The 24980-nt window shown below is 43.0% G+C and overlaps 1 protein-coding gene across 1 annotated transcript in view; it reads right to left on the reverse strand.

Moving 5' to 3' along the window:
• The window catches only part of TEKT1 (tektin 1), a 213572-nt gene that overhangs the window by 83950 nt on the left and 104642 nt on the right, over positions 1-24980 (reverse strand). Inside the window, exon 5 of the mRNA XM_086958477.1 lies at positions 5332-5475. Coding sequence (XP_086814603.1) covers positions 5332-5475 — 144 coding nt within the window. The remainder of the gene's footprint in view (positions 1-5331; positions 5476-24980) is intronic.

A 24980-nucleotide genomic window follows, 5' to 3' on the forward strand; every position in this document is an offset into this window, starting at 1 on the left:
GCAGCTCAATGTGGAAACCCTCCGGTGTCTTGGGATGATGCAAATATAGTATTTTTTAAAAAGAAAGACAAGCCCCCCCCCGAACCCCATATATGCCCATCTCATTAATCAATGCCGACGCAAAAGTATATTCTAAAATATTGGCAACTCGGCTCGTGCAAGTTCTTCTGTTGCTTGTATCTCGGCATCAGCATGGGTTCCTCCCAGGTAGAAGCACGGTTAATCATTTGCACAGGTTCATATCATTAATAGATTATGCAATCGCACTTCAAGAGAACATTTGTATTATTTCTTTAGATGCTGAAAAAGCATTTGATTGTGTCACATGTTTTTTTTATGGTCTATAATGCGCAAGATGGGGTTTGGACCCCAGTTCTTGCAGGCATTAAAAATTATGTATAAGCGCCCTCGGGCTAAGATCTGTACCATGGGGCATGAATCATCTTTTGTTTATATTTCTTGGGGTACACGGCAGGCATGCCCTTGCTCTCCCTTGCTCTTCGCTATCTATATAGAGCCATTACTGCAGCTATGGGAGTCTACTAACTCCATGCAATCAATGCCAGTGGGTGAGTATTAAGTACAAGTTCTTGCTTATGCTGATGACATCGCGGTTGTGACATCGGACCCTGCGCAAGCATTAAGCGAGATTGATTGTTTGACGCAAGCGTTTGGACATGTCGCTGGTTACAAATTGATCACCTCCAAAACCCAGGTTGTTTGCACGGCGGGGCTGTGCCCAGGTGAGCCACGGGTAACACCAGAGGCTAAGTATTTGGGGATTAAAATCAGGATGTCACTCCAGGAGATAACTGATGTAAACTGGGCTAATATATGAGGGTCAGTTAAAAGACAGTTAGAAAAGGTAGAATGCTAACATTTAACAATGGTTGCACGTCAGAATGTGTTAAAAATGTGTATACTCCCCAAAGTGCTCTATTATTTTCGGACGGTAGCCCTGGAGTTGACACGGGTACAATTAATGCAGCTTCAATCAATTATGGACAGGTTCATCTGGGGGTGGAAGAAATCCCGTTGTGCTTCAAAATATATGTCGCTACCATTGGCACGCGGTGGCTGGGGGGTTCCGAATTTTATTTAGTATGTCTTATGCAAAATATGAAGGATATGGCAATAGGGGGGAAACAAGACAGTTCGAATCGCCTAACATCTATCAGATGTTATTAGGGAACCAAGCGTGTGAAGCTCTGCTTAAATTCTTTGAGCCAAGTTACTTTAAACGTACAAGATTTAAAATTATGATCGCAGCGTATAAGGGTTGGAAATGGCTTTGTAAGATCTTGGCTATAAAATGGATTAGTTTTTACACTCCCCTTAACTCTATGGAAATATTTCCGTTGATATTTTGGGATACAAAGATAAAAACATGGAGATATAAAGGGGTTTGTTGTTTAGGGGATATTTTTAAAGATGGAGCATTGGTTTCTTTTATGGAATTAATGGAAATATATACAATACCTAAGAATGATTTCTTTAAATATTTACAGCTATGTGATTTCCTATATAAACATTGCAGATTACAGGCTATTTTATGTAATGAATTTCCTGAAGCTTTGTTAAAAGGGGCAAAGATTGGGATTTTGTATGAAATACTACTTTCAAAACAATGTGATGATATAGCAGCTCAAGATGTGAAATGGCAGACTCGACTGGGCAACTCTGGTTTATTTTTGCAAGATTCGATTGATATGGCGGGTGAAGTGATTTTGACTGCAAATTTATGCACCGAACATTATAAAACTTTGTTTAATTTATGCCACACGCCAGTTAAAATGATGAAGTGGGGTGACGTCCATGATGGAAAATGTTTCAGGTGTCAAACGGAGGAAGCAGATATTGTACATGTATTTTTGATTGCAACGTGCTTAGTCAATTTTTTTCAAGTATTGAACAATTTTTGCTTGAAACAACTAAGGTGCATTGTTCTATAAGTCGTGAACTGTTGCTTTTCGGGGTGTGTAAAGATAAAGAAATTATACAGATTTGTTATCCTCATTGGTACTTTATTTTTATGGCGATAACTGTACAAGGCAGAGCAATATTAATATTATTATTATGAATGGTCCATTTTGGTGTAGTGGGTTATATAAATCATGTAGGAGGCTCATAATCCTTATGTCTTTCAGACTTAGCCAAGAAACCTTCGATTTTTTGGCTTACAAACCAAAATCAGTTTGTGGGCAGAGTAATTGCCTGGAAATGCAAATATATCCACAAAGTGGAATTCAAGAACTTTGAAGGATTAGAGCAAGTGACGACTGAACAAGTTTGTTTCAGGGAATTAGCTTGGTTTTGGGGTCCTCTGAAGTTAGATCCTTTTTGCGGGCAGGCTCACAGTTCAACTAAACAAGTATTACGGTTTGATGCCAGATTCAAGAGCCCTAGCTGTGAATGGATTCATTCAGAGTTGAAAGGGAACGAACGGTTATGCGTTTACACCCTTCACAATAAGTCATAGAGAGTCCTTCAGACAGTGAGACAAGAGAGATGCTCATTTATACCGATAACCACGTTTTGAACTTCTCAAGCGTGGTTTCAAATGATTTTGGAACTCTCTTGTGACAATCCACTTTTCTTCTTCCTACTACGGAGGGGTTGTTGAAAGACACAGATGGAAAGGAGTGTCTTCTGGTACTGCAAGGGACTGCTACGGAGGGGATGTTGAAAGACATAGATGGAAAGGAGTGTCTTCTGGTACAGTCAGGGACTTTGAAATATCTTACATGGAAAGTATCGGGAGATCTTCCAAGATGTCAGGGTCCAGGAACGCTTTACTGGTATATAAGAATTTGAAGAATTTGGATACCTTGGTGCATGATAAGGAATTTGGATCCCGTGTAAAAGGCTATAGTTGAAGTAGATATTTTCCTTGTAGATCAGTTTGTAAGGGGTCTTAATTATACAGCTTTTATCTAGTACAGATCATCGGTCTCTGCGGGTCACAGTCTGACTAATGGCAAGAGTGTAGGGTATTATGTTTTGGTTTGCTGTGTACATAAGAGCAAAAGATTAATAAGACCTCCTAGAACAAGTTATGAAACCCTGTGGGATGTCAATTTAGTTCTTGTCCTTCTTCACTAGATGGCCAGGTAAAATATATTTAGATTAGAAACAATTTACTATAAAACTAGCTTCTTTTTTATGCCTAGCCTCTTGTCTTTGAGCTTCAGATATTTAGGCATTGGGGGTAAGTAACAGGTGCTATGACCCCTTCAGGATAAATTTATCCAAGAGTTCATTCATGAAGGAAATGTATGTAGTGGATTGCATATGACAATATGATTTTTGAATGAGTGAGTTTCGGCCTGGTGGTGTTGACCAATTTTTTATTTAATTTCTGCAAACCTTTTTAAGCAGTTGCCACAGTTTCTATCACAAGATGGGTGAAATGTCCATGCAGCAGACTGGTGTTAATTTGCAAAAGGTTCACGCTCATTCTCTTTGCCTACTCAAACCTTCTAAAGAGGTGGAAGTCTGGAAGATGTTATGAGAACAGATTGATCTAATGCCAATTGAACACGTCTGATTTGGTATTAGAGAGCTACCAGCACGCCTAATGATGGCCTACGGTCTTGTAATGAAATAGTGATTCTTTAAATAAAATGCCAAGATAATCTGAACTTCATTAAAGCCACGGAGGATAGCATTTTCCCATCCTCCGAAACAAATGGTAGATAAAGTATTAGAAATGTATAAGATTTGTGTGTGTAAGTGATTATCTATCCATTTGAACGTTCTGATTGAATGCTTCGTTTAGATTGAGACTTTAACTATTTTTAATCTTGTCCGATAATACTCAATGATACTGTTCCTGTAAGGAGTTACCCAGTTGTTGTAAGAAGTTACACCATTGCTGTTTACTCAATCCTAATTTAAAAAGAAAGGAGGGAACAAGTTAAGCATTTTAAAAAGGAAAATTGTTCAGTGCATGGACAACTCATACTGTGTGCATGTTCTATTCTAGATAGCTTTTGTTTTATGATGTAATGTTCTTACATATGCTGCGCGGAGTGGCATTAAAGGAATAATGCAAAATGTTAGCCACCGTGTCTTTAATTAAATTGAGATATTCTTAGAAATTTATTTGGCGAATCTCTATTCTGACACACAACCAAGCAGTTCCCAATCTATGTGGCTGACACCCAAATTTACTTTCAGCAGGCAACATATTGTGAAGGAAGTGGAAACGTCTTCTTTAGAGTATTTCATTGGGATGACCCTCACTATTGGGTTAGTATCACAGATTAATAGAATGACAGAGTTAATTCTGCCGGAGGGTTCTTCCTTGGTGCAGAATGAAGCAAAAGAGGATTTACCACTTGCTTAAAACATCACAGCATTTTATATTACCACCCGAATCAAGTCTTTAATTACAGAAATATGACAAATGTTCAGTCGGAATGTCAGTTGCTCTTCTTGGAAAAGCTCAAGCACAAATAATTATAGAAACATAAAAACGCCCATCATTTTCTGACAGATTTCATCAGGGCAAGGGTACTGAATCAACGGCCGTGGGAGCTATCGACAACTAACGTCTGTGGGCTGATAGTGGTGATATCAGCAAATTATCTTTCACTTATCTTCCTCAGGGATACAGGACATGTCCTTCACCTGGTTATCTTCATTCCTGAGCCACAGCTACAAAGTTATTTTGAATCATCCCTTTGACTAATCTAGGAGAATTCTCTGGAGTGGTATACCGAAGGGCAATGACCGTTCATCTCTACTTGTTAATATTTGGCATTTTTTAAGTTCATTGACTTCATTGATAGTTACACCGAGGGCACTTAGATCCTCCTTCAGATGTGGAATGTTGGTATTCTGAAGCAGTATTTGGTGACACATAGTTAATATACAAATCATACAAACTAACACTGAAAATAGAAAATTACATAAATCCATGTATACCTCTATGGCAGCACGTCAGCAGAAAATATATTTTCTACCACAGCACTGTGGGGAAATGATTGCACATACATACTTTCTCACAATATGCAACATAGTTTTGTTGATCACAGAATCTATTCAGTAATTTTACTCTTTTCTATAAAGTTTTATAAAAAAATTGCATTTGATCTATTTGTTCCAAAAATGTAAAACCAAACAAGGTAATGCTTAAAAACAGTCTGCAAAATTAAAAAGTTGATACACTAAATGTATTTAGCCTTTTTAGAATAATACAGAACATTATGCAAATTCGACTCTAATTTTTATTTATACGGTATTTCACTACTTCAAATAATTTCTCACTTATTTGTAAGGTACATATTATTAAAGGCATCCTACCTACTGGAGAAGGTAACTACTTACTTGCCCTCAATTCTTACAACATTGGATACGTATCCAACATTTGGATTGTTGTTTGTTAAAGTGCTGCAAATATCGTCGATTGTTATTGCTTGGAATTTGTCCTTGAGATCTTTTTCAAGAGAGTATTTTGCAGAACGACATGCCCTGAAAACCAAAGCAACAAGAAACTTGAGAACAGAACATATAATAACAAACTGTTATCGATATTTACAATTACACCACAATATGTGACTTTCCACTATTGAGCTAAATTGAAAAGCAAATTGCTTTACACAAGATGCTCTCTGACTTGAGGTACATATACTTATTGTAGGACTTAACCATCTCTGCAGGGTAACCCCCAAACACTTTGCCTTTACCACCCACTTTTTTGCTGAATTTGTTTTTTCTGGACTTAGGACTCTTTTCACTTTACCACTGCTAACTAGAGCTATAATGCATGCTCTCACTCCTCTAAACATGGTAAAAGTGGATTAAACCAACTGGAATATTTATTTCCTTGCAAGTCCCTAGAAAAGGGGTACTACATCTACACAGGATTTGTACAATAAATGCTACTAGTAGGCCTGCAGCACTGACTGTGCCACCTACATATGTAGCAATTCAAAATGTCTCAGGTCTGCCCCTGCAGCCTCTGTATGCAGTTTAATAAATTGCCATTTCGACCTGGGAAATAAATCATTTCCCGGGCCCAAACCTCCCTCCAATACATATGTTTTCCCTGCGGTAGACCCTGGACAGCCCTGAGGGGAGGATACAGTGGGCCTGATTCACAAAGGTAAACTGAGACAACAGTCTAACTTTACGATTCTCAGTATTCACAAAAGGCATTTACGAGTAGTAAAGTTAGATTTTTGTCTCAGTTAAACGTACGTTTTGGTCTTAAGTTGAACTGAGACCAAAACTGAGACAAAAGTCTTACTTGACTACCAGGAAATGCCCTTAGTGAATACCGAAAGTCGTAAAGTTGGACTTTTGTCTCAGTTAAACATAAGTTTTAGATCTTTAGTTCACCTGAGGCCAAAACCGAGACAAAAGTCTAACTTTACTACTCGGAAATGCCCTTTGTGAATACCGAAAGTCGTAAACTTAGACTTTTGTCTCAGTTTACCTTTGTGAATCAGGGCCAATATATTTAAATATAGGGACATGTACTTTTAAGTTTTACATGTCCTGGTAGTGAAATACTCTTAAATGTGCTTATTATGGTACATATAGAGAAAGGTTGATACATACTCATTGTGATGTTTTCTCCCATACCTTTCCTTGGTAATAATCGATGCTTGGCATAATGAAATGCAAATAAATAATGCTTAGTGTATGCATTGCCCGCCTTGAATACAGTGAGCGATGATGAGCACAATAGAGTGATATACATTCTCTGTGATATTGTTGTTGTTTCAACACAAATTTCATAATTTGGCGATTTTTGTCAGGCCAATTTCCTTACACATTATGGATTTAGGGTTTGTCCCCTTATATTTCTTTCATAATTATTAAGGTTCTGTATCATGAATTGCTTGTAAATAGATAATGCGCATAGCGCACATCACCCAGCTTGCTGCAAAGCCACGAAGAACAAGTTACTTATTTATTTATTTATTACTGTGTTTTATAAAGCGCAAACTTGACCCGTTTGGGTATTAGAGCGCTTTACAGGAAACATAGCATAGTACAAAAAGGCATATAATCACCACATAGGAGATAGAAGGACACATATTTACAAATTACATTTACAGTTATTCAAGATAATACACGTATTTACAGATTACATTTACAATTACTCAAGACAAGATCCAAGACAGGTTTCTGGGTGGGGTGATTATGTAATCCGAGGGGAGGCAATAGACAGACGTAGATCAGGGCCGTAGTGGTGGTTGAGGGCAAACTTTAAACGAGGAATTTACTCATAAGGAAGGTCTTGGCGTCCTTTATGAAGCGGGTCACAGAAGGGATTTTTCTGATGTCAGGTGGGAAAGAGTTCCATATTCTTGGAGCTGCTCCAGAGAAAGCCCAATTGTATTTTTTTTCTGAAAGCGTGCAGTTTGGAGCAAGAGGTCTCTGGCAGCCCAGGGGTTTCTGATTCCTCCAGAAACCACCTCTTGCTCCAAACTGCATGCTTTCAGAAAAAAATACAATTGGGCTTTCTCTGGAGCAGCTGGACAACACCCACGTCATGAACACCATCCACTCCGGCTCCCCTCCTGACCCATGCCCTCATCACATCTTCAACAAAGCTGGCGCCATCATCGCACCCCACCTGCGGAACGTCATAAACAACTCCTTCACGTCCGCCACCTTCCCAGAGAGCTGGAAACACGCAGAGATCAACGCCCTTCTGAAGAAACCCACAGTGGACCCCAAAGACCTCAAGAACTTCGGCCTCATCTCTCTCCTTCTCTTCCCGGCAAAAGTAATCGAAAAGACCGTCAATAAACAGCTGACTACATTCCTCGAGGCTAACAACTCCGTCGACCCATCCCAGTCTGTATTTTGAGCCAACCACAGCACCGAGACCACCCTCATCGCAGCCACCGACGACATCAGGACCCTGCTTGACAACGGGGAAACAACCGCTCTCATCCTCTTAGACCTATCAGCCGCCTTTGATACCGTCTGCCACCGCACCCTAATAACCAGCCTCCACGACACAGGGATCCAAGGAAAAGCCCTGGACTGGATCACCTCGTTCCTCTCCGACAGAACCCAGAGAGTCCGCCTCCCTCCCTTCTGCTCCGCAGCCACCGAGATCATCTGCGGCGTACCCCAAGGCTCCTCACTCAGACCAACCCTCTTCAATATCTACATGAGTCCCCTCGCCACAATCGCACGCAAACACAACCTCAACATCATCTCCTACGCCGACGACACCCAGCTGATACTCTCCCTCACCAAGGACCCAGCCACCGCCAATACCAACCTCCAGGAAGGAATGAAAGACGTCGCGGAATGGATGAAGCTCAGTTGTCTGAAACTGAACTCAGACAAGATGGAGGTTCACATCCTCGGACATTCCCCATCTGCCTGGGACGACTCATGGTGACCCACAGCATTGGGCACTGCACCGACACCCACGAACCACCCACGCAACCTAGGATTCATCCTGGACTCCTCACTCTCAATGACCAAACAAGTTAACGCCATCTCATCCTCATGCTTCAACACCCTGCGCATGCTCCAAAAAATCTTACGGTGGATTCCTACCGAAACCATAACAATAGTCAACCAAGGCCCTCGTCACCAGCCGACTAGACTACGAGAATGCCCTATATGCAGGAACCACAGCCAAACTTCAGAAACGACTTCAGAGCATACCGAATGCCTCCGCATGACTCATCCTCGACATCCCTCGCCACAGCCACATATCTGTCCACCTGAGAATCCTGCACTGGCTCCCCGTTAGCAAAAGGATCACTTTCAGACTCCTCACCCACGCACACAAAGCACTCGACGACATAGGCCCCGAATACCTTAACAAACGCCTCTCCTGCTACACTCTGACCCGCCAGCTCCACTCCGCCAGCCTTGCCCTCGCCACCGTCCCACGAATTTGCAGAACCACCTCCGGAGGAAGATCGTTCTCCTACCTGCCCACCAAGACATGGAACTCTCTCCCTGCCCACCTGCGAATGACCCAGGAACACTTCACCTTCAGGAAGCACCTCAAGCACCTCAAGACCTGGCTATTCGAGCAGTAGCAGTGAGTTTCAGGGCTTTGTTCAGGGAGAGAATCTCTTCGAGAGATGAGGTTTTGAGGTGTCATCAGCATACATATGGGAGGAGATATTTGCAGTGCGTAGCACTTCGGCGAGCGGTTCTAGGTAAAGGTTGAAGAGGGTGGGGGACAGGGTTGAACCTTGAGGGACTCAAACCATGACCGGGGAGGATGCAGATAGGTTGCCATTGATTAGGAATCGCTGTGATTGGTTTAGGAGGAAGGACCTAAACCCTTCTAGAACAGTGCCATCCAATCCCATCCTGAGTTTGAGGCGTTCAAGTACTTTTTCATGGTTGACTGTATCGAAGGCCGAGCATAGATCTAGGAGGATTAGGAGACATGTTTTTCCTTGGTCAAGGGCTTGGAGGGAATCATCAATGATGTGGAGCATGGTGGTTTCAGTGCTGTGCCCAGGTCTAAATCCGGATTGGAAGCCATCGAGTAGGTGGAAGTTGTTCATGTGTTGAATTAGCTGCTGTTGCACACATTTCTCCAGCACTTTGGCTAGGAGGGGGATGCTGGAGATTGGTCTGAAGTTGTCAGCGGAAGCTGGATCCAGCGACGTTTTTTTCAAAATGGGGAAGACTTGGCAGGCTTTTAGAGAGTCAGGCATCGATCCCTGCCGGAGAGAGGCGTTAATTATTGCAGTCCAGCTAGGAATAACGGATTGGGCGATGGCAGCTACACAGTTGGAAGGGAGCAGGTCATTAAAATGGTTATTCGATTTTAAGGAAGAGAGGATTTTAGAAACGGAGTCTTCGTCAAAGACATTGAAGTCGATCCAGTGAGCTTGATTTTTAGGTGGAGCCTGTGGGGGCATCGCAGCAGGAGGAGGCAGGTCAGGGAGGGGTTGAGAGTATGTGGCAGAGCCGAGTTCTATTCCTAGGGTTTTGATTTTGTCAGCAAAGAAAGATAATTCCTCTGAGGATATAAGAGACATGGGGTTTTTGTGGATGTTTGGGCCGGATCTATGACAGAATTTCGACAGACAGAATTTCGACCTACACAAATATCGGCGTAATTATATCGATAGCAAAAATATCGACGCCCTATGTACAACATGGTAAGTACCAAAATATCGAAAAATTAATATCGATGTTAAAAATATCGTTGTTAAATATATCGATTTTTTTTAAATTTAAAATAACATTAAAAAACTGTAAATAATACTTATTAATTACTTAAACATATTTAAATATATGTAATAATTGTTAAAAAAAAAATAATACATATTTAATAAAAAAATAAAATGATAAATCATATATAATATATAATTACTTAACAATAATTACTATTCCCACTCCAGTTGGTGCAACAGTAGGGAAAACTGACCCTGAACACTAAAAATACCCCTTTACCCAAAAACCTAAAACTGACCCTGAACCCTAAAAATACCCCTTTACCCATAAACTGAAAACTGACCCTGAACCCTAAAAATACCCCTTTACCAAAGAACTGAAAACTGACCCTGAACCCTAAAAATACCCCTTTACCAAAGAACTGAAAACTGACCCTGAACCCAAAAAATACCCCTTTACCCAAAAACTGAAAACTGACCCTGAACCCTAAAAATACCCCTTTACCCAAAAACTGAAAACTGACCCTGAACCTTAAAAATACCCCTTTACCCAAAAACTGAAAACTGACCCTGAACCCTAAAAATACCCCTTTACCAAAGAACTGAAAACTGACCCTGAACCCTAAAAATACCCCTTTACCCAAAAACTGAAAACTGACCCTGAACCCTAAAAATACCCCTTTACCCAAAAACTGAAAACTGACCCTGAACCCTAAAAATACCCCTTTACCCAAAAACTGAAAACTGACCCTGAACCCTAAAAATACCCCTTTACCCAAAAACTGAAAACTGACCTTGAACCCTAAAAATACCCCTTTACCCAAAAACTGAAAACTGACCCAGAACCCTAAAAATACCCTTTTACACAAAAACTGAAAACTGACCCTGAACCCTAAAAATACCCCTTTACCCAAAAACTGAAAACTGACCCTGAACCCTAAAAATACCCCTTTACCCAAAATTAATTAATATTACAAATAAATTACTTCCCACCCTATTCCCCTATAAACCCACAACCCGCTCCAGTAGTAAAACATATAATTTAGTTAAAAATATACATAAATTATCAATTAATTAATCAATTAATCAATTAAAATAAATCATTGCCAATTAATATTTAATTGCAAAATAAATTAATCATTGAAAAATAATTATTTAAGTACAAATAAATTACTTCCCACCCTATTCCCCTATAAACCCACAACCCGCTGTGGTAGTAAAACATATAATTTAGTTAAAAATATACATAAATTATCAATTAATTAATCAATTAATCAATTAAAATAAATCATTGCCAATTAATATTTAATTGCAAAATAAATTAATCATTGAAAAATAATTATTTAATTACAAATAAATTACTTCCCACCCTATTCCCCTATAAACCCACAACCCGCTGTGGTAGTAAAACATATTATTTACTTTTATATATTTTTAAATTATAAAAACATATTAAACACATATTATAACAATTAATTTAAATACTTAACTAATATTTCTAACACATATTAGTAAATCGAAATTACTTACATCGATATATATGCTATCGATATTAGTAATTTCGATATTACTTACCTTAGGGTCGATATTCTGGCCATCGATATTCTGGACATCGATATTCTGTCCCATCGATATTAGCAACTCGATATAAGTGTAGGTCGAAATTAAGAACTCGATATTTTGACTGTTTACCGTTTGGGCCAGTTTATTAGATTTGCGTTTGAACAGTGAGGTCTGTTCTTGGCCTTCTCTATTTCAGTTCTGAAAAAATCTTTTTTTGAATTGAGGATGTTCCTGTTATCGACATTTCTGGCCTGGTGGAGAAGTTTTAGATGTGCAGCAGAGGGGTGCTGCCTCCAGGTTCTTTCAGATTGCCGGAGGGATCTCCTCTCATTGTTGAGGGATCCTGTGAACCAGGGGTTTCTGTCTTTGATTTGGGCTCTTTTCAGTTTTAGAAGGGCTAGATTATCCAGGATGTTCAATATAGTCGTAGAGTAGTGATCGTTGAGGCCAATGACCGTTGTGATATGCGAGGAGGATGGCAGTCAGATTTGCAGCGAGTCCCAAGTTCCCTGAGGTCCAGGTTCTTGGTGTCTCTGATCCAGCGTTTAGGACTCACTGGTTGCTGTGCTCTTGTGTTGTGGGTGCCAGGTAGGAGGAAGGAGATGGCTTGTTGGTCCGACCAGTCGCATGGGTCTATAGAGATGAGATTGACGATTGATTCTTTAGAGATGATCCAGTCAAGAGTGGCCCCTTTTGACTGAGTTGGGAGTGAGCAAGCTTGGGTCAGGTCTTGATCGGTCAGGAGGTATTTGATTGCGTTGACATGTGGGATCATTCCAGTGCAAGTTAAAATCACCAAGGAAAATATCTTTAGTGTTAGTGGACATCTTGCCTGTGATGATTTCTATGAGGTGGTCATTGAAGGAGTCATTCATGCCTGGGGTGTGGTAAAGATATGCAGGTTACACAGCGGGGTGGAGTTGCTGCGAATAGCGAGGGCGAGGTATTCGCAGGATTCGGCGGTGTCTACCAGAAGTTCAGTGACAAGAAGGTTAGAGTAGTAGATGCAGGTGATGCCTCCTCTTTTCTTGTTAGATTGCCTGTCCAGCCTTGCAATGTTGTAGTTGGGAAGGACTAGGAGGTCCAGGCATGGAGATGAGGATACGTTGAGCCATGATTCTGTTAGGATTGCTAAGTCGAAATTTATGTGTAGGATAAGGTCTGCAATATCGGCAGTGTGCTTAGCTCCCGATCAGCAGTTGATTGAGAGACCAGACAGAGAAAATTCGAAGGGAGTTTCAGGAGACTGGGCGGACAGGTGAACAGGCGTTAGATTATTTTTTACCACATTTCTGTTGCAGAGGGTTGCTGGTCTGTTGGGGTTGATAGTGACCGTGCGGATGGCATGTTCGGCATTCAAGTCAATAGGATAAGGGGTAGCTGGGGTAGAGTTGTAGTCCTGGAGGATGGTAAGGTTTTGCATTTCAGTGAGGTTTAGCGGACTAGGAATGGCAAGGGTAGAGTTGTAGGAGAGGGCAGGAGCAAATGTTTCCTCCTCCGAGAGGTAGCATGGTTGCTTGCGGGGGCAAAGATGTCTCAAAGATAGCAGAAGAGGCTGTTTAGTGAACTCTGTGATATGCGGGGTGGTGGAGATTGGCAGGGGCATGAGGTTGGCGAATGAAAGTTCAACAAGGTGAAGGAGGTTCATTAGGTCCAGAATGAAAATATGAATGCTCTGGCTTAGTTTGGCAGCTCTGAAGTGCAGGGATTCGAGGTCCATATAAGTTGGAGGTGCTAAAGGGCAGGGGGCAGTGGTTCAGGAGCAGTTCTAACGGCATGTATAGGTGAAAGGGTGGAAGGCCTAGCTCGACCTGTATCATCGGTCATTGGAGGGGAACCGGTCTCACAGTCCGGGTGGGGAGCTAGCGGGGGGCAATGGTCTCGGGCGTTTCTGCTGGGAAGGCCGGGAGATGTGATAGAGTAGTTAGGATGAACTATATTGGAGTGGGTTGGTTTGAGGGCTGGAAGGGTTAGCTCGACCTGTATCATAGGTCTTTGGAGGCGTATCAGTGACACAGTCGACTTGGGGAGCTAGATGGGAGGAGACTAAAGGTCTAGGGATGATTCCTTTGGAAAGGCCGGGAGACATCTGGGGGTGGTTAGGATGGTCAGTGTTTGAAAACCTTCGAGGTTTTTGTGAGTGGCTAGTCACGCTAGATGGGCTGGTCGAAGGCTCATTGGGACGGGAGTTAGTTGCCCTGCCAGTGTCGTGCACATGGTTCTGAGGAGGGTAAAAAGGTCTGCAAATTTATTCAGGTTTTTGTTTGAGGCTTGGATCAAGACAATGCCGTTTTCGTAGAGAGTTATAGTGAGGTCAGTTTGCAGGGTTGGGGAAGGTGCTATTGATAGCTTAGTGCCGTATTGAATGTTCTTAGCTGCGTACACATTGAGGAGGTGGGCAAAGGTTTTGCGCCAGGAGGAGGTTCTTCTAGAGTAGAAAATTAGGTCATTAATGACTGTGCCAATGTCTGTGCTGTAACGCAGGTCAGAGATTAGTGTCTCAGGGTGACTTCTCAGGGTGGAGTGCTTGAAAGATTTCGCAGCGCTTTTGGAGAGATTGGGAGGGGGTAAACCAGAGAGTAAAAATGTTACTCAGTGGCGGACAGGCCAGGGCTTGCCATGTTGGCTCGGGTGGGGTACTCAAGGAATGGTAAGGGACAGTTACGCAGCAGAGTGGAATGCCCAACGTGCTGGAAAAAGAATTGTAATGTGCCATTACCACAGCAGAGCGCACCATTTGGTTAGGGCCTGGTAAGCAGCTCTCGAAAAAAAGCTAGCGAGGATGAGGATAATCAAGTTGTCTTAGAGCTCCGCCATTTTAAGGTCAGGCAATGAAAGTCGATTGTAATGTCTTCGTACCGTCACCATTTTAGGGTCAGGCAGTGATCAGTCTGCTAGTCATTTGGCTACTGTGAGGGACATCAACAGTATATCACAGTCTCTAGTACTAAACAGTGTAGCCTCCCGAAAGCGGAAGTTAGTCGTCATGGTTGATGTAGGCTTCCATAAACAATCAGGGAAGAAAAATGCTCTCCATATTACAGAGGTACCGCTATTTTAGGTCTGGCATGCTCCTGCTCTTATTAATATTTAATAGGAAAACGCAGCACGAGATAAGCAGGCGCCAGCGCTTTCACATTCACAGAGGCGTAGGGGCAGGGCTCCTCGTTCAGCTCATTAAAGACATATTCGTGTGCCGAGGCTCCCAGGAAGCGCTGAGGGAGGTAGGAGCCACTGCTGACCTACGCTGGTTCTCAGGGAGGTCGCCATTATGGAGTTGGTAGCCGGGGTCTCTTAGGATCGCACGTCGGCAGGATGGGACCGTCTGCAGGGTTCCAGGCAAGACAGGGAAGCGGCGGCCATTTGAGGCGTCCCGGATCAGCTGCCGGGATCAGGTCATTTCCGCCTGCACGGGGATCACCGGCTGCTGGCAGGAACTCCTCAGCACTTCATTACGGCATCGCGAGGGGTGCTGAGCATTGGCACCAGCCAGGAGGGTTGAGCTCAGCAACAGACAAGCCCGAGCCTCTGCAGGGCACCAGCATGGAGAGTTGAATTTGGCACCGGACAAACCAGAGGCAAGGCTTTCTGACGAACGGATGAGTCAGCAGCTAGTTAGCGCGCTCAGGTCAGATCTTCCAGTGCGGGAATCGCCGGATGCAGGCAGGAACTCCTCTGCACCTCACCTGAATATCGCGAAGAGTCCTGAGTGATGGCACCAGCGTGGAGGGTCGAGCTCAGCACCAGTCAAGCCAGAGCCACTGCAAGGTAGGCTGTGCATGGATAGGCAGGTCAGCAGCTACAGGAAAACCAAGGCATGTTTTGGCTCAGATCAGCCCCAATGCGGCAGACCGATCCGGGAGCACTGGATCCGTCAAACAGCACTGGTGACCAGGCAGTGTGGCTGCGGACCTGGGTCATCACGGATATCAAACCATCAGGTAGATGAATGCCCAGTTTATCCTTCAAAGGTATGCATCAGTAGAGTAGTTGCAGTCCTATCCAGGTGTAAAATAGGAAGTCAACCTTTGACTAGTGATGTATAACTAATTGAAGCATACCCCCTCCCTCACTCACCCCCTCCCCTCTGTGGGCGCACCAAACTTTGTGTACTATTTTTATGATTCTTCGAACATTGAATGTCCTTTGGTGCAGTGACAATAAAAACACTCAGCACCCTCATTTGTTTTGGATTCTAATTAAATAATTTTGTGATTGATAATAAATTTCTATGCTTTTGGTCTGGGACCCTCTCATATACCTTAATCAATTACCCAGGTCCCATCGACTACATGGGTCTAACCCCTCTAATTAAAATATACTATCCAGGTGTAGGCGGGTGGCGGGCCTGCAGGGTAGTTTATACGGGGATATCTACCAAAAGGTAATCCCCAAACCAGGAGCTCCTATGGGAGGCTCCTACTCGGCGGCCATCTTAGGGATAGATACTTACTTTTGGTAATGTATTATCAGGTAGAGACACTGTCTAGCCGCAGATTCCTTAATTTTTGTAATTCTCCTCTGGCATTAGAATAGATCCAGAAATTTTTGAGCAGTACCTCGGCACGCAGGACATGGCGCTGTACGCCTCCATGATGACTTGGACTACCGTTGCGACGACAGTGGAGCCATGTAAGTCCCCTCCAGCACGCGGATGTCAGTTTCTTCTGTGAAACCTTCTGCGCCAGAATGCAAGCACACTACAGAAACTAGCTGTGAAAACAGTGTGCCAAAAAAGATCAATATATCTTTAAAAATATAAACAGAAAATGGAAATAAATGATATCACCATACTCCGGCAAGGCCCATACGGAAAGACGAGGTAACCATAACCAAAGGTATGACAATACCCTGTCAAGATAAAGGAATAAGATCCAATGAACCATTGATTCACACAACTACCCTTAAACTAGAGGGGTAACGACAAAGCGAATGCCACGTAACCCGGATTCTCTACATCAGTAGAGAAATATCTGAAGAAAATCTAACCAAAAAAAGGGGCTTCCAGGACCCATTCTCATTAAAAACCAAGATGAATGACCCATTCATCGCAAGGTCTGGTATACAAAACCAAGTATTAAGGTAGAGGGACATCATGATCCAACCTTGAAAAAGAAACATTATTTAGCCGAATTTACCACCCGAGGGATCACATAATGTAGAGTGTTTCTTGAAATGGAAAGATATCAATTAGCAGATATGAAACGATCATAAAAATCTAACAATTATGTCCAGATCTATATCACCACATTCCACGCATATATTTGGATCCGTATCCAAAGTTACAGAGAGGAGAGATGAAAATCACATCTTCCCAAATTTCTTTTTGTTTGCATGTAGCAGAATCATAACTCAGCATGAGTAAATAAATATGCAGCACACCTATGTATCCTTTTTTACACACACATGGATAAATGGAAATGAAAACCCATCCCCAAAGAACCATACAATATAGTATCAAGTAAGATATTGCATCCTCCATGAAACACCTTGGGTTACTTAGCAACAAGATAATGCTGCCTGCCAAAAGTATCTTAACAGGCTGGTAATACGTATTGAAAAACCACATGAAAATGACACCTTGCTATCAGCAAAGACCTACAACAACACTTGCCCTAGAAAGCCAAGATGAATAAAATAAGCCAAGTCCCTGGAAATTACCCAAAAAGGAAACCCAGTTGGAACAACTGTCGATAAGACATACGAGTAAAAATCTAATCTGACCATAAGACAGACAAGTGCCCGTATAGGCATTTTTTAGTTTCCCAAGACCAATGAAGCACCAGATCATACCTCACACTATGATCCCTTAAAAGACTGTAAGGTACAGAAAATAACAAATACTTACTAGAGAAAGGAAACTGTCCCCAGGGAGGTAGAGAACATCCAACCTCCTGACAGGAAATGTATGACTATCAATTGTACCAATGCCAATGAATATGGAAATATACAGGATGCTCTTAAAGTGACGAAGGATCAAAGAGCGAACCTTGGGGCATATTATCAAGGGGGTTTATCTCTGCTTTTTTGGCTTTAAAAGCCAAGAAAGCATAGATAAAATGATCTCCCTATTACCTAGCTGTCGCTAACACCAGTTAGCGACAGCTAGTAGGAGATAGCGACCATCTTGGGCCCCACTTTGCATGTCAGTGATATTTATCACTAATGACATGCAAAGTGGGTGTGCCAAGATGTTAGCGACTGAAAACAGTCGCTAACATCTCTATCTCCTATTACCAACTTTTGGAGATATTCGCTCTAAACGCAAATATCTCCAAAAGCTAACACCTGCCGTAAGCAGTTCTTAGCCATGTTATCCAATGGGAGGTGGATAACATGGCTAAGAGCATTAGCTTGGTAATGCATGAATATCGCTGACTTTTCAGCGATATTCATTCATTTGCGGCAATTTTTATCGCATTTGCGATAAACCTTGGTTATTTGTGGTAAAAATCGCCGCAGCTCAGCGATAAATTTTTGTCTCTAACCAAGCAATAGCAATAATTACCGCTATTGCTTGGTAATAAGCCCCCTTCTCTTCTGATGAAATCCTCCGAACCATGTAAAGGCATGGTCGTACACAACCCTAAGGCAACTATTTCAACACTGCATCTCAGGTAATCTCAGAAGCAGAGCCCTTAGGACAACCATATTCCAAAATTGAACATAGTAATAAACATCAACTCCAGAAACGGAGGAAACAAAGACTGTAAGTATTCAGAAGAATACACATCAGACACCCTGAGTTTGTAATGCCACCAGCAAAAAAGAGCACACTTCCACAGAACAGATTCTTATGTACAGGTAAGTGAACTCAATACCTACAAAAGCTGGCATGACCCCCTCACCGAGAATCATACCCTAAAACTCTTGCAACGCAAAATCTATCCATGCACCACCTGAATTCAATGAAATGTGCCACTAAAGCAGCAAAAGGATCTGCATTGGACAAACTAGGGGCCAAAATTACCCTGAAGTGGAAATTCAGAGTATTCACAATCACAAGTATACACTCTGTATACAAGGTCTCACCATTGGCGTAAGTAATATGTCTCTACAAGAAATTTGGCAAGTCACAGTAATGCAAACTAGCGGAAGTGATTGAAGGATGACGTTTGGGATCCCGTGGGTGGGGGAGCAGTGCAGCCTAAATGAGCCTGCTATCCCACATGTTTTCTTGGCAGGGAGGAGCGATGAGAAGGGTCCTTACGGCCCGAGACACGGCAATGCCCTGTCTGTCATACTTTTGGCGGTTGGAACAGGGCAGGGGATGTTAGACGGTCTGGGCCTGGTTGGGGGAGCACTATGTGCTTCTTCCATCTTGTCCTACCCTGGAGACTTCTCTTAGGCAGTTCTGTGTCTGCTTTGCGGGGGTCAGACTGGGGTTTGAGACCAGAACTCAGGTTGGGGGGCTCTTTCTCACTCTCCCAACATTCTGTGGCCTGGCGCACTGTACTTGAGGGTCCGTCTTTGCACTGTGCTCTTGCTGCTTAGGAGGGGTGGAGGCAGGCGTTAGGGATCACTCAGACTCAGGGTCGCATTGTGGTACTGAAGAGCCTGGGTAGAGGGTGCGGATTGTTTATAAATTAAATATTAGCTTTAAAAGCATCTGCTGCAGAGTTCGACTTCCTGTTGCTCAAATGAGGTTACTTTCTGCTATTTGGCAATTTCCATTGACTTCGTTCCATTATTTTGATTGCAAGAAATTGCCACTCTGTGTTACATATTTAGTCTTTGCCTGACTCGCTTAAATCCACTGAATCTATGAAAATGTCACACATAATCAATCTGAAACTTTAGTAGCTATTCTCAAATGGGTGTACTTTCCGATATTTACATGGTTCCCTCATCTTCATTGCTATATTTTGCTAGCGAGAAAGTGTCACTCATAGTCGTTGAAATGTCACTCATAATTGCACTGAAATTATGAAAATGTCACACATAGCAATCTGAAACCTTGGCAGCTACGCAAGACATGTTGTTGGATCTTAACACAGAACGAGCAGAAGCGAAAATGTGTCTGACACAGGCATATTGACTCCTATATTCCTTTTTTAAAGCAGTGTTAGGTGCAGAATCCACATCCTGTGAGGCTGGTAGGGTGCTTGAGAAGACAAACTGGGTCCCCTGGAGCAGGTAAGTGCCCACGAGATATAGCACGGTCCACCGAGACCCCTGAATCAGGATTGGCCCACATTCTTAACAATATGTCAAACAGGGCCTAACTGTATGGAAGAAAAGGCTCTTTTCCTGACTGTCCTTGGTAAGGGAAATCAATCAGAGTGTCGGTGGACTTCTCCACCATAAGCAGTGACAAGTCCAAAACTACTGCCACTCTCCTCAACACATCTGCGAAGGAGGAACTTGCCTCAGTAGTGAGACTAGGAGGAGAAAATAGCCCAAAAGCTGGAGAGGACTATAGCCCACTAGCCTCACCAAGAGCTGATATCCAACTCTTCACTTGAGATCGAATAACTTCAGAAATGGGCTGAAAAAGCCCGGACCTCCTTCCATCACCCATGAAATGGTGACTCCCTTCCGAAGTCTCACCCTGCGAAGTAAGTGAAAATGGCACATTAGCCTCATTTGTTCGACCACCTCCGCACCTGACGCCAAATGATGCTGAGAAGGCGATGCTTTGACGTCAATAGGATGACGAGAGACAGAGTTGGCTGATCGACAATGGACACCGAAGTTGAAATCCCAAAGGGCTGTGCACAGGTGCCATAACAGAGTTGGTTGACGCCAACCAGTGCTGACTTAAAGACTCAAATGGCCCAACTGTCACAGAGGACAAATCCACTGGCATGGTTCCACTCACATCCTTGGGGCCAGTGGGCACTTCATTGGAAGGAGAAGGCCAAAGATGAGGTGTAGAGCGATATAATACTTCCTCACCTGGGCCATCGATAACCCGGCTCCAGGAAAGATGGAGAGACGTGGTGCAGAGTCATGAATAGCCTCCTCAACTAGTGAGTGGGATGAGCCATGGGAGATGTCGGTTCCACGCGGCTAAGTCAAGGAGTGGCACAACTTTAAAGACCTGCGCTTACCCTTGTACGTTTCTGATGTACGATGTTCTGGAGAACGACTAGCTCCTAGAACGCTCTCGCAAACTGACCTTCACAAGAGAAGAAAAAGAATGAGGCTGCAATGTCTCTGAGGACCGCGACAGATGTGCCGGCGGCAACTTCATACAGCTTTTCTTGAGCACCTTTGGCTTCAGTCTCCGGCAGAAGCTGCATCGTCAGAGGTGTGGTGTTTCCCCAAACACCATATACAAACGGTATGCTGGTCTGTAACTGACATCTGCAAGAAAAATGGTATGAATAACCCCTTCTTCGCATCCAGATTGCAGAAAAGAAGAAACTAAAAACCCATGCACCGGAGGGGCCCTATATCGCGACACTGACGTTCCAACCGGAGTCAAAGTCATCATGGAGCCGTACAGCGCCATCCCCCGGCACGCAGAGCTACTGCTGAAAAATTTCTGGATCCAGTCTGACACCTGGGGAGCATTCGAAAGTTAAGGAATCTGTTGCTAGAAGCCTCTATCAGTTCAAAGCGTATGAGGAGGAGCGCAAAGAGCGCTAACCTTGAGGCCACCATCTTGGAGGGAAATCATTACCCCAAGAGAAGCTTGAATGCACATGTTGGCATGCCGTTTCCCCATCTTCTGACAGATGAGAGCCGCTTCGCGGCTCCATGTGTTTCCCACTGAATGGGAGCTTTTTGGTCTACCACGAAGTAGGCAACTTCTTCCAATCATTTTTGCACTTTTTGGGGTAATATATAAATTCATTCATTCCTTCATTAAATTGCTATTTTTATTTTTATGCAGTATTCCTGATGCTGAAATTGAGGCACATTCGGGTACATTTGGGAGTTTAGATGCCCCTGCCACCCCATCCTCTAATAGTTGAACTAATTGCCGGTCGTTAATGACATGAACGGGTCCTCTTAACTATTTTCTTAGGAGTACTCTGTGGGAGGGAGATATAGCCATTTGTTGGATACCCCCCCTCTAAACTTAGTTTCAGATAATCCATAGGAACAGGTTGCGGCTTCTGGTGTGTTTGAGGTATTGACTTGAGGTGAGTGACATTGATGCAACATGATTTATTTTGGCTTTAGCAAATACTTTTTATGTATGAGGCCTTACTATATGTTCTTTTGTACACATGTTATTCCATACACTGTACTGATGAAGACCCAATAGATGAAGTGGAATCACATGCCTTGTGAAGGGGGTCGAAACTTCAATGATTACCATTGTTGCCTGCACTGTAATTTCTCCGACTGGGAAATAATGGACATGATAATACTAGCTCACAGGAGGGAGAATACAAATTATTTTACAGCAGGTGGGTTCACTCAAAGATGATTTTGATTTTATTTTTGTGACTTTTATATTCATTCCTATATTAAACATAGAAGTATTTGTGCAATAGCAAGATTAATGTTTAAACAAATATTATATTGAATCCAAAAGGACCTTGTTGTATATACCAACTTTTAGAATGTTGGTAATTTCCTGCCTTAGCCATTTAGTGCTTGCAGCCTGTCTACGGGTCACCTGACTGGGTGTAGCTAACAACTGGGCCTTGTGTAGTCCTCCTAGACAACCATACAAAACGGAGAGCTTAGAGGTGCCTGTATGGGCAATCACTGACAGGATAAAAGGGCGGAGCTGGGCACAGCCCTATTACACTTGAATAGGCTGTATCCTGCATCCACTGAAAGGGATGCATACCCCCTGTATTTAGTCTAGAACGTGGGCAGGGAAGGTAGAAAGCCTGTGGACTTCAAAGGGAGACCTCTAGAAGGTTATCTCACTACAACGGAAGAACCAGGTAAAAATATTGGACCTCAGACATCAGCTCTTCAGTACACTTCTGGGCCTGTGGAAACTCTACCAGGAAGAAGGACTCCTGAGCTGCTGAAAGGACTGCCAGTCTACTGAACTGCTGCCCTGCAGGACTATTGCCTTGTTGGACTTCTGCCTTGTTGGACTGCTGCCCTGCTGCTCTCCTGCCTGAGTCAGAGGGATTTGGACCGGCACCAGAAACCCACAACTCTCGGAGTGACTCCTGCTGGCCTCCTGTTCAGCACTACAGGGCGATAACAGGCTCCCAACCACCTGAACTGGCGCCCAGATCCAGCTGGAGCAAGCCCCTGATCCCCAGGTGGGGCCCATCAGGACCTGGGTGGCCTCAGAGAGGCTGACGGCGTTTTTGGGCTTTTCGCAACAGTGAATTCTTGGTACTGAAATCTTGCACTAACGAACAAGTTACTTACCTTTGGTAACACTTTTTCTGGTAGATACAGTATCTGCCTGTGGATTCCTCACCTTGTGAATATCCCCTTGCGTCTTTTTTAGAACACAAGGGAACCCAATAAGAGGCCTTCGGACCATGGGTTAGTTAACTTATTACAGAGAGCAGGGGTCCTAAGGATTTACAATATGACAGGAGAATAATAATATAGACTACAATCAGTGCTATATTTTTTCAGCGCCCAGCCGGGCGTGAGTTTATTCAAGGAATAATGTGGAATCGTGTTGACCCAGAGAGGGGCCAAGATAAGCGGCGAGATGGGGTACAGTCCTGTACCTATCCCAAAAGGTTAGAAAAAACAATCAAAGCGAGAGAGGTAGAGCAAAGAAAGAAGTTTTTTCAGGCAAGAAACAAGTTTTTGAGCCAGAAGGTGACTTGCAATTACAGTAAATAGTTTCACCAAATTCACCCTACAGTGTAAACAATTTCAAGTATACATATTAAATCATATGTTACACTGTATAGCGCATCGACGTTTCGATCCCTAAGGGCTCATAATAAACTGGGATCATCATCAGGACAGTTTTACAATTAATGCCAGCATTACAATGCGAAAGCCTGTAAAAAAAGGGGGGGGAAAGAATAGAAACAGATTTTAAGGCATACGCCTAGACGCCAAGGTTACTATGTCAAACCATGCCCCGCTGTACACAGATGACTATTTAAAACATTTATGCTCTAGACCTTCACTGCTTTCTGAAAATGCAGACATCTCTAATCAAGTTAATAACTCACTCCCTGAGCAGCTAGAAAAACTGAGGAAAAAGCAAGTCCGCCTACAGCTAATGATACTGATGTTAACTGACTATCTTAAGGCTGAGGTCATCCCCTTGGGCCTCCAAGTCCGGAATGTACCAGGTATCTTCACGGACAACCCGAAATATATAACAGGATTCAGTTACATAGGGACTACTTGCTCCCGTCACTGGCTGGCACTAGGGATTGATACAGCCTCTGAAACCTTGAAATCACTAGAGACAGAAATCGCTGAAATTCTAAAACAACTAGAGGCCCCTGACAATATCTCTGATAGTAAAAAATTGATAGAAAAGGTAGATAAAACGGTTGCAGAATTCTACAGGATTGAGCAAAATAAAAAATCAAATAAAGTTAAAAAAGACATAAAATCCTATAACATTGAAACAACGTATCCTTATTTGCAAAAGGATTTCTATACCACTAAGGCATACAAAACCCCCCAACAAAATAGACCTTGGGGTAGATTTAACAGGAGACAGAACTTGGTTGGCTTCTCCGACACTTCAGCCGAATCGTCTGATAATTCAGACGCCGGCGAAGGATCGAGTACATCGAGACGTGGTGGAGCACATCAGAATTCGAATACTTTTTTAGCCAGAGGCCAACAAGAACCGCCACAACGAGGGAAAGTCAAAAAACCCCAGAGATGGGTCAACCCACCAGGGGAGCGGAGGACCAGGAACAACTACTACCAGTGGTAACACAGACTACCTCTACAATAGACACCATCCCTATCTTCAACCTTTCCACTCATTTGCTGGCACAAGACGAACTTTCTCTCTTGAAAAAAGGCCTAACTTTTGTTCCAACTGTGGCACCTAACTTTATGGAACTACACACCGAACTCCTGAAATTCTTTAGACGAGTGCGTCTAAAAGCATTCTTTCAAATTCACCCTTCTCCAGAGATAAATGCCCAAACCCCCTTCCGCCCTCCTTCAACCTTTTTACCATCGGCTAATATGATACCGCCAGAGGTCACTAAATTTGAGAAACTAGTGCTCAAAGATCTCTCGAATATGAAAGGACAAAAAAAGTTCATACCATATAATATCACGCTTAAAGAGAAAGAGTCCATTGTCTCCCTAAAAAATAATGACTCAATTGTGATCAAAAGTGCTGATAAAGGGGGTGGCATTGTTATACAGGAGCTTGATTCCTACACAGCTGAAATTCAGAGACAGCTAGGGAACAAA

Source organism: Lissotriton vulgaris, chromosome 2_1 (assembly GCF_964263255.1).
Source record: "Lissotriton vulgaris chromosome 2_1, aLisVul1.2, whole genome shotgun sequence".
Taxonomy (NCBI): Eukaryota; Metazoa; Chordata; class Amphibia; order Caudata; family Salamandridae; genus Lissotriton; species Lissotriton vulgaris.